The 10,967-nt window shown below is 38.5% G+C and overlaps 1 protein-coding gene across 2 annotated transcripts; it reads right to left on the minus strand.

Moving 5' to 3' along the window:
* Positions 1 to 262: 262 nt before the first annotated feature.
* On the minus strand, positions 263 to 10,966 carry hyls1 (HYLS1 centriolar and ciliogenesis associated). 2 transcript variants are annotated; one of them, XM_082537527.1, is made up of 12 exons: positions 10,767 to 10,966; positions 10,234 to 10,371; positions 9,460 to 9,579; positions 9,301 to 9,374; positions 8,883 to 9,085; positions 8,083 to 8,138; positions 5,589 to 5,758; positions 4,713 to 4,758; positions 4,577 to 4,631; positions 3,514 to 3,595; positions 3,271 to 3,297; positions 263 to 500 (listed from the first exon to the last, which is right to left on the minus strand). In XM_082537527.1, the coding sequence occupies exons 2-12, from the start codon at positions 10,331 to 10,333 to the stop codon at positions 381 to 383; spliced, it is 1,053 nt and encodes a 350-aa protein (XP_082393653.1). In that variant the 5' UTR covers positions 10,334 to 10,371; positions 10,767 to 10,966; the 3' UTR covers positions 263 to 380. The 2 variants fall into 2 exon arrangements, with proteins under 2 accessions (XP_082393653.1, XP_082393652.1); XM_082537526.1 differs by lacking the exons at positions 8,083 to 8,138; positions 8,883 to 9,085; positions 9,301 to 9,374; ... (1 more) ...; positions 10,234 to 10,371; positions 10,767 to 10,966 and adding an exon at positions 6,626 to 7,858.
* Position 10,967: the final 1 nt, after the last annotated feature.

Here is a 10,967-nt window from a genome sequence, read left to right on the forward strand (position 1 = left end):
TAATTAAACAGTTGTTAAAAAGCTCAGGGTTTTAAGTGTTATATGTAACAAATCTCTTCTTTAAAACTCACACAGTTTGTCATATTTTCTCTCTCAGGTCTGAATGTCCACAGCATGCTGAAACATGAAGCCATCGTCCTCACTTTGGAAAAGGTTAAGTTTCTGGCACGATGAACGTTACACGCCTCTCTACCCGTTTAAACTAACCTACTCTGACTTTCCTTAAAGAGTGACCTGTAACATATTAACTGAGTTAAGTGAGTCACATTTTCTTTGTTTTTATTTTTTGTAACAAGAAAGTCAATAATAAATAACTCCAATGATAAAAAAAAAAAGCAAAAGTTTAATAAAAATATGTAAAAACAACATGCAGAGTGTAATCATTTGTATGGAAGAAGACCACTGGCCAAATCATTCCTGATCTTCCAGCGAAGTGCTGACCGTTTCTTCTCTGTTGGCACGATGTAGGTGTTGGGTACGTAAACTCTCCGAGGTTTAGGCTGCAAAGACGAGGGATAAACTGTTTAACCACTAAAGCTGATCACTTTCGGATGTTCTGAGTCTCCAACTGTGATCTATGCAACAGCAGGCTCAGATATGTAAGCCACTTAAACAGTTGAGAGACGTTTTGTGTAGATTTTTGATCTCAGTTCTTTACACATCAAGTTAAAGGAAAATTTAGCTCTGTTTGCCAAGTGACCGTTGTGTTTGTTACACGTGGTCAAAGAGATTCAAATAGAAATCTTACTCTGAACACAGTGCTACCTTTATTTACCCTTTAACACTTCTCAGAACATCCACACTCTCCTATAAACAGCTGCCCATTGTGTTCTTGGAAAATATTTGCAGAATGTGTAAAGATCCAAAGATAAGATCCAACCACAGAGGGTTAAGACTTTAAAGGACGGAGATAAAACAATAAACTCTTGTTTCAGACAAAATCTGAAATAAAGAGCTGCAGGTCATTGCACTTGGGACATATTTGCATTTCTTACAAATTCGTCCATGAAATAGATGTACACTACCAGTCAAAAGGTTGAACACACCTTCTCATTTCATGTTTTTCATTTATTTTTATTTTTCCTCTGATACATTTTAACCTTCCGGTTGAGTGAACGCTGGCGCGACTTGCTGCCGCTACTCATCGCTACCTCTGTCGCTACCGGATTCCTGTCCTGTTCCTGTCTCTACGGCCCACCGGTGTCTCTGTCCGGTTCTTCCTGTCCGTGATGTGGCCTCTCAGGATCTATGCACTGTCTGTGTGGGTCTGGATCTTTATGTCATCGATCTTCCGACTTTGCACTGGGATCCATCAGTATACAGCTGATGAGCTCGTCCAAATTCCAAAAATACACCTAGACTTGGTCCCTAATGCTCAATGTAGCTCTTCTGTCTTAATTCCACCCCCTTCTCACTTCCTCTCTGTTTTTCAACTTCCGTCTTTAATTAATATTGCTGAGCTCATCCACAAATCAAAGCCTTCTACCTGCCAGCTTGATCCTATCCCCACTGTCCTTGTCAAAGCCTGTTTACCCCCTCTCCTTCCCCTCATATCTGCTATTATTCACTCTTCACTCACCACTGGAACTGTTCCTGCTTCTTTCGAAGTTGCCGCCATTACCCCAATCCTGAAAAAAACAGGTCTAGATCCCAACAACTTTAACAATTTTCGTCCTATCTCCTAGATTGGAGATAGGACTCATTCCTCTCAAAAATTCTTGAAAAAATAGTTGCTTCACAAGTCCATCTACACCTAACTGATAATAACCTTTACGAACAGTTCCAGTCTGGTTTCCGTCCTCTGCATAGCACCGAAACTGCTCTTATAAAAATAACAAACAATCTTCTTATGGCAAGCTGATTCTGGTCTCCTCTCCATCCTTATTCTCCTTGATCTGAGTGCAGCCTTTGACACCATCTCTCATCCCATTCTTCTTAGCAGATTAGCTTCTATTGGTCTCTCTCATACTCCATTAGCCTGGTTTAAATCATACCTGTCTGACCGCACTCAGTTCATTCAATGAAAATCCTTCACTTCTCAGCCTTCTCTATCTACTGGGGTGCCCCAGGGATCTGTCCTCAGGCCCCTCCTTTTCATCATTTAGCTTCTTCCACTCGGACACATTTTTCGTAAATATAACATTCGGTTCCACTGCTATGCTGATGACACCCAGCTTTACCTCTCTACCAAACCCGATTCTACCCCTTCCTCCACCCTCCCTCACCCTCTGCTTAGCTGAACTCAATTCCTGGTTCTCCTCCAACTTCCTTAAACTCAACAGCAATAAATCAGAACTTCTCATGGTCGGCACTAAACGATTGCTATCCAGAATTAACGATTTCTCTCTCACTATCAATAATTCGCTGGTCCCTATCTCTCCCTCTGTGAAAAGCTTGGGTGTCATTCTTGATAGCACATTGTCCTTTAATTCACATATCAATAATGTCACACGTGCAACATATTTTCAACTCCGTAACATCAATCGCCTCCGCCCTTTCCTCACTCCTCATGCCACTGCCATTCTCGTCCATAATCTTGTTATCTCGCGAATTGATTACTGTAACTCACTATTATTTGGCCTTACACAAAAATCCATTAACAAGCTCCAACGTGTCCAGAACTCCCATATTATTACTAGGACTTTCTCTACCCACCACATCTCCCCACTCCTGAAGTAGCTACACTGGCTCCGGTTAAATTTCGCATCCATTTTAAAATAATCCTTTATACATTTAAGGCTATTCATTCTCTCTCTCCGATTTAGTACAGATGAACTTCCCATCCCGGTGCCTCAGATCTTCATCTTCTCTTTCTCTCTCTGTTCCTTCCGCTCATCTGATTACAATGGGGGCGGGGCTTTTAGTTGTTCTGCCCCTCGACTTTGGAATTTCTTACCCCCTGACCTCAGTAATAGTAGTTCATTCCCTCTTTTTAAGTCCACCCTCAAAACTCATCTGTTTAAAATTGCTTATGTTTAAACCTCTGTATGCTCTTAACTTTTATCTGTTATTCTTATTATTGTGTATATTTCCAGTTTTTGTGTTTTTATTTGTTGTACAGTATCCTTGGGTGCTTTGAAAGGCGCTATTTTTAAATAAAATGTATTATTATTATTATTATTATTATTATTTTTACCATAATTTATTTTATGGTATGGTATACCATATATTTTATGTTTTGAGAGAGATTATCCAAAGTTTGTATTCACACAACTTGTGTACAAAAAGGACAAATGAGAAATAGAAAAAAAAATCTGGAGAAATACTTACTGGTGGAGGCTGATATGTGAGCCGTTGCTGAAAAGAAAAACATACACTCATAAGTACTTCCAATAAACATTGCTGCCCAGGACAATGAAACAAAACAGGAATTTATAAGTCAGATCATTCTATTACTGAGAAAAGCGACGGTGTAATAACTTTATGTCTCATCCCACAAGTATGAAAACAAAGATGATTGAACATCTATGTGAGGAGTGCTAACAACTTGCCTATTGAAGTTATATTTTCTACCTTAATCTCTGAGCGCAGTGCCCTCCTGTCCTTCTCTCCTGAAAGTTTGAACATCTCCCAGAGCTGCTTGTACTGGAAATACCTGCAGATATAAGAAAACCCAGTGAGCAAACATGTAACCATCACATCAATGTGAACCTGATGGGTGTGATTCTTCCAGACTGCTGCTGTATTAAGGAAGTACAAACAGAATGTTACAGAACTGTTATACAACATGAGGATAATCAATTAAAATTACTGTCCTTTATTTGGCATAATTACTGTCTAACTTACACTAACACAAGTTATAGGAAGTACTGAAGTGCTGTATGGAAAGCGATTCCGCTCCCTGAAGACCAACACAGAGAGACTGAGGAGGAGCTTCTTCCCGCAGGCGATACGGTCTCTCAATCACACCACCACACAGTACTGACCCACACATATGGTTCTTACACACACACTGGACTTTCTGGACTTTGGTTTTGCACAACACTGGTCACTATATTCTTCATTTCCGGTTAATACTTGTACAGCTGCTGTTATTGTGTATATATTTATTTATATTTAGATTTCTTCATACATTCTTATATAGATCTATATTGTGTATTGTGTATTTTGTTGTACAGTTATTTTATTTTCAACTTTAATTTATATATTTATCTTTATCTTATTCTTCCCAGTTAAATTTACCCTCCATTCTAATTTGTGTTGTACAGTTATTTCATTTTTAACCTTAATTTATATTTTATTCCTTCCTAGTTAAATTTACCCTTTTTAATTTTTCATATTTATTTCCTTTCTTATTCATAGCCTTTTCCTTTTTTGTTTTCTTTAGGTCACGAGCAGTTGTCCAAGCATTTCACTACATATCGTACTGTGTATGACTGTGTACGTGACAAATAAAAATTTGAATTTTGAATTTGGAAGCATTAAGGTGCTGCACATGAGTCTTCTAATGGAAAAGAAATCATTAAGAAACCTATCAGGAGCCTCTAGAATCATAATTCCACATTATTTCAGGTGTGAATCTCAAACAGAAGTGGCAATCCTTTTCATTTTTTAACCACTGCATTTTGTAACTTACTTGGCTACTGGGTCAGTCTTCTTTATGGTCTGTTGACTCATCACTGGCCGGATGACTGAAATGAAAATCTATGTGAGAAATTATCGAAAGTTCAGAGAAAGCAAAATCTTTATATTGTGCTTTATTGCCAGCTTACAGGACTTTGGTTTGGGCCTTATATCACCATCACTCTTAGTTCGAGTCTGCTTCCACCATAAAGAAAGACAAACAGAAGAAAAAAACAAGATATTACATCTTCAACTGTTATTAACAGAAGAAAATGTGTTAGTTTTATTAATATAATATAGCTATAGATATAATATCGCATAAAATCTCAACAACAGTCTCCTCAAGGCACTTTGTATTGTAAACTAAGACCCTACAACAGGGTAAACCCATAGAGAGAGAACAGCAACAATCAAATGACCCCTTTATGAGCAAGCACTTGGTGACAGTGGGAAGGAAAAAAAATTCCTTTTAACAGGATGAAATATCTGGCAGAACCAGGCTAAGGGAAGGGCAGCTATCCCCCCTCACCCGTTGGCAGGAGGAGCAAGATAGGACAGAAGACACACTTTGAACTCTATTAAATTTCTTAAATCTTAAGAGACTACATTACCCACCATGGTCAAAGGAGCTTGCAAAGAAAAGCGTCTGGACTTCTTTAAGTTGCCTTAACGCCCACTCACATCCTGGGCCATCTGACCTCAGGAATTCGCATGATAAAGTGGGGCCAGGTTTCACAATGAACACACCCGAAACTCTGGCGGATTGGGACCCACGCCCAGTTTCCCACCTTGGCTCAGGCGATTAGAGGATCATCAGGGGGTCCTTTTGTCCCTCTGTGGGGGGTCACTCCCACTAGGTTTATATCTGGGACTCTCCACCATTTGACATTAGAACTGAAGAAGCTTCTCGGATGAGAGGTGAAACGTCTTCAAGCAACTTAAAGAAGTCCAGACGCTTTTCTTTGCAAGCTCCTTTGACTACGATGACCTGGATGACTGAGAACCTTCACAGACATATTACCCACCATGCCTTTCATGTACAATTCAAAAGCGCTTAAAGACACTCTTTCACTCTCAGAGGTCTGAGTGTCGCTCTGATCGTCCAGGTCTTCATTGTCTGACTCAGGTGACTCCTGCTCAGGTGATGTGGCTAAATGAAGTTGAGCCAGTCTTTCTTCCAGACAGCTCGCTGTACCTGCAAACACAAATTACTAACCATCAGCAAACCCAACACTTCACTCTCAGCTACTTTAAAAGAGACATAGTTTGCTTATCTCCAACTCCATATTTGGATTCTTAGCAACTTTGAAGAGAGTAGCAAAGTCTGTGTTAATACATGTATAAATATTAAACTTTCCCTGCTAAAATTAGCAAATTTCCATATTTTTGCCACAATTCAAAATAATTATTTTTAATTTGATAGTGAGCCTTGGTTCTGCTTCAAGGTTCATCTACTCTCTGACAGAATTACATTTTAGTTCCTCTTCCTATAAGTGGCTCCAAGACAACATTCTCCTGATTGGCTGCCCTCAAAGGGTTGAAAAAACGGCCTTAAAATGAGCATTTAGATCAGTGAGAAGCTTAAGTCTCACATCGATTACTAACACACATGAACACCTCATTATTTAAAACACTCGACCTGTTTAACAGAAGTATTTATTTTGTAATAGTACATATATATGTTAGAAAATAAGGGAAAGCATAATCAGCCCACCTTTTAAACTTTTCATATCAACACTAATTGAGAAGTCAATTTACAATTAATGTGATGTTGAAATTTAATACCTGCATTAAAAATGTACATCTTATATCAAGAAATTTAACTCTTTGAAAAATTGTTTTCATACAACATGTATTTATTTTTCTGAATATAAATTCAATAACCTTTTTTTAAATGTCCAAACTGGGATGTAATTTATTATTCAAAGCTGACCTTTTTATGGCTAAATGCCCAAAAACATGTAGCCCATTTCTGAGCCTCTGACCAAACAGCAAAAAAAAACAACCTCCTTACAGTAACAAGTATCATGACGTGCTGATTTAGAAGCTGGAAAACATTTACCCCTGTCCTGTCTGAGGTTTCCTTCCCACTCTGCACACATGTTGCCATACATCATGGTCGAGCTAATGTTCACTCTGGAGTCAATAAACTTGATGTCTTTGTTGCTCGAAGACTCGTCTGGATCTTCACACTCCGCTTTTCCTCCGACGTCTTTCTTGACATTATTGAACCCATGAAGGTCGTGCACCTCTATTTCTTGTTTTTGCTTCTCGTTCAGCCGGAACATGTCTTCAGCCTGAACAGTGCGATGCTGTTCTTTTGGTGCTTTCTTTTCAGATGCCGCATGTAGATCGCACTCCTCCTCACCTGCCTGCTTTTTCTTCTGTTCCGAATGCACTTCTGTGATGTGGATGATTTCTCTACAGCACGCCACATTATCAAAAATCTTGCTGACCTCTAACACAGACAGTTCATTGAAGTCTGGCTTATGTGTAGGTTCAATAAAGTCGCCAAAGCTGCTGAGTGACCGACTGTCCTCTTCGTCCTCTCTCATCTCAGACAGACTATCCTGATCAAACTCTGTTATGGTGTGGTCATCTCTGTACTCTGCTCCCTCCTGCCCCTCTGGTTTGTAGGTCCCGTAGCCAGAGGTCATCAGACTTGGTGCGAGACTATCTGGACTGCTACTACACCTTTCTTCTTCCTCCTCCTCATCGTTATTTGTCTTATCCAAACTTTCCTTGCTGAAGTTGCTCTGGTTGTTCAACCCACTCTTTACCTCCTCTGAAGCCCCCTGAAGTAAATCTTCTGCATCGGTGGCTGGTTTAGAGTCAATCATTCGCTCAATCTCATCCTCTTCTTCTTCTTTCTCCTCATCTCCATCAGACCAAAATGAGGAGGAAAGGGAATTCTTGTCATCTTCACTCTCTTCGTCTGACTGAGTGCTGCACATTTTGTACATGTTGAGTTTGCACTACAACTCAGGTGTATGGAGTGTGTGATCTGAGAAGGCACAGGACTTAAGGAAGTAGCTAAGAGGATTAGCTGAAGCCTCAAAAGCTTCTTCTCACTGGAACAGCGCCCACTGCTGCTGACCAAAAGGAATTACACTGCTGCATTTACTCTTTAATGCTGCTTGTTTCAATAGTTGTTTCTTATTGTGAGACAATGAAGGCCAGGGTTCAACTATAAACATGAAACTTCGGATAAAACTTGTTGTGATCCATAAATACAAACTGGATGTCTACAGCAGTACTCAGTCAATTTATTCTTTCATTTTCTTCTTGAAATTATTTCTGCACTTCAGTTTACCTATTTTTTTTTTATTCTAATCTAGTTATAGTAAAGCTACCTAAAAAAAAAAAATCCCAATTTGATTAATAGTACACAGTACAATTGTACATTACAGCTTTGTGAAAACATAAAATCGAACATTATTACTTATTATTTTAGAACAATAAACCTTAAAGCAGATGATCAGAAGATATTACAGATTTTTGTCCATTAGTTTTTGTTACCTGAGTCTTCACTGTAGACTGATTCATCACAGACAAGTGACTGTCCTTTGTGTTTCCTGAGGGGCGGGAAGCATAATTAGAGTTGAAGACCTTCTCCATTTGGCACATCTGGAACAAGTCATATCTCCACAATAAGTTGACTTGTTCCAGATGTGCCACAAATTCCCTGTTAGTGTTAGCCAATGAAGAAATGATATAAAAAGAGAAGAATATGTCAATGATTAAAAAAACAACTTAAATTTGAATACCGACCTGCGATATAAATTGGAGATCGGTGTCAGAGATGATGAAAAACACGGGTTTTATTTCATATTTATTTAAAATCTTGGGCTAAACTGTAATAAAGTTTAAAGTTTAAATAAACTGTAAAAAAATAAAACAGACTAATCCAGACAGTAAGCACATAGGCCCATAAACCCATAGACTCTTTCACTCGTGAGCCATTAGTGGTTACAGAGCAGAATAACATGAAAAAAACAAACAAAAATAAACAAACAAACTTGTTCTTTGGTAATCAGAACAAAATTGTATCCGGAAAGCTGTTTCCTAGAAATGCATGAAATTCTACTCTTTACGTGCTTTTTTTATTAATACAAAGAAAAATCCAGCTGCTGCTAGTTGGAAAGACAAATAAAACTAAAATTAACTAATGTGTGTGAATGGGTGGATGACTGGATATGTAAAGCGCTTTGGGGTCCTTAGGGACTAGTAAAGCGCTATATAAATACAGGCCATTTACCATTACCAAATTAACTCTGGACAAACAAATGAAAAAATTAGCACACGATTCGTAAAACTACCTCAGAACTTTTCTCTTGATGAAGTGTCTCCCCTGGGTGTCTGGGGTAGATGTGTAGCTATCTGTCAGTGGTGAGTGGATGGTATCCTCAAGATCCTGCTCCACCTGAAGCCTGCTTGGAGCACCTGGAGGGAGCTTGAGCTTCTGGGCCACCGAGTGTTGAGCGTACGAGTCATAGTCTCCGTTATAACAGTTGATGAGCGTCTGGGTGTGACATTACATGCTTTTAATTTATTGCACATGCCTGACACCATTACAATTAAGACTATGTTTGTTGTCCAATCAAAGTAGTGCTACTCATGACATGATTTTATGTGGCAACACATTAACAGCATTTGGCTCAATAGAGCAATGAATGCAAGAATAAATGAATATAATATAAAAACATATCTTGTATGTTATGAGTCATTAATGCTTACCTTTCTGGCATGGTCTGTACTGCCTGCATGTAGGAAGAATGATTCACTAGTGCCTTTAAAGCAGTGTGGACTAACTGTGGAGAAAAACAGAGCTCAAGTTAGATGTTATTAAGTGTTATAAAAGTGAAATACTCAAAATCACAAAGTGAGTGCTCTGACCCTTTTCTTTGGTATAGGCAGGGGGACTTGGCTGAGGTGTAGTTGCCTGAGATTTGGCATTTATCTCATTTGATGAGGAAAGGCCTTTCCACTCCCCTCGTCGAACCAGCTCATCCAGATCTAATCACAGAAATGACAGTTTCCCCTCAATATTTACTGATTAACATGTCTGCAATCATTTCCTGTAATGCCTGTCATTTCCACATCTATTTCTATTATTACACTCTACCAGAGTAGCTCTGCATGATTCACAGTTCAAAATAATCCTTAACTTCTGTGCAGCCCCTCAGTTCATCTATAGTGTGAAACAACTGTTTAATTTCATCTCTCTTTAGGCTAACTTTCCTCTGATTAACTGCGCCTCAGAAACTGATGGTTTGAACAACACGTGTGCCCATACTAGAGTTGTGCTCCTGACATAACCACATAAGGGAAATCCATTATCTAAGACAAGTTACACCCCCTCCCCCAAAAAACAATTACTCAACTCTTTGAAACTCCTAAAGTCTGAGCTTTTTACTCGCAGAGATTACTTACTGAGCTAATTTTTTGAAACTTTGATTATGTTTAATATATGACAGAAAATTACTGAGCTCATTATTTGAAACTTTTATGTTTAATGTGAGTATATGACAGAAAATTAAGAAAAACAAGAGATCAATTCTTAGAATTAAAAATGTAAATAATCAGTGCACAATAAATATATTAAACTGCAAAACAATATGGCAATGTGAGTTGGGAGGTTTAAGAAGGGTTGGTAGATATATGTTTAACCTTGTTTAAATTCACGCAGCCTGTGCTTTGGTATGTTTTTGTAGCCAAGGAGGGCTAACTGTTCTTGAATTTCCTCCTCTGAGAAATCCAGATTGTCCATAATATTTCCAGCTTCCAGTCACTGATATGAAAACAGTCCTACATGAAAAAAAATCTAAATAGAACACAAAGACAAAACCAGATATGCAGGATGCAAGATGTTATGTCATAAACAAAATGTTCTTTTGATACATGTAAAGCTTTTCAAACACGTTTTACGCATGGGCTTTTATCACAGTGTTGGACAATGAGACACACTTTTGGTATGATTACTAGCGCAGTTGCAATTTTAACAAACAGTCTGTAGATACTCTATAACAAATATCAAATAAACCAAGAGTAAATAAATAAGTCTAACATCTGCGTTGATTTCCTACTGTCCTAACAACAATTCAAAACTGATTTTACAACAGCTGTTAGCTAGCTTGACTAGCCGTTCCCAACCAGACATAAAGAGAAACGATGTTAACTAATTTTAACTTGTCCGTTCTCACCTTCACACAAGCCGGTTAGGTGTTAGCGTGAACCCATCCTGCTAATGTTACCGGTGTAGTTTATCGAAGTAGTAGTTGCGCTTTATTGTTTGTACAGAGTTAAACACTCAGCACCAAGACAACGGCCGTAAAGAGCTTTGAAAATGACGCCTGCTAACGTCATTGACATAAACATCCGGTCTTTTTCTTCTTCGTTGTACT

Source organism: Aulonocara stuartgranti (genome assembly GCF_965226115.1).
Source record: "Aulonocara stuartgranti genome assembly, chromosome: 6".
Classification (NCBI taxonomy): Eukaryota; Metazoa; Chordata; class Actinopteri; order Cichliformes; family Cichlidae; genus Aulonocara; species Aulonocara stuartgranti.

Bases quoted from the DNA above. Each gene is read 5' to 3' on its own strand.
- hyls1 (XM_082537526.1), bottom strand. From the start codon at position 7,526: ATGTACAAAATGTGCAGCACTCAGTCAGACGAAGAGAGTGAAGATGAC. The intron at 5,759-6,625 runs GTAAATGTTTTC...TTGTGTTTGCAG, and splicing joins AAACCTCAGACAGGACAGGG to GTACAGCGAGCTGTCTGGAA. The intron at 3,596-4,576 runs GTAAGTTACAAA...TTATATCTGCAG, and splicing joins AAGACTGACCCAGTAGCCAA to GTATTTCCAGTACAAGCAGC.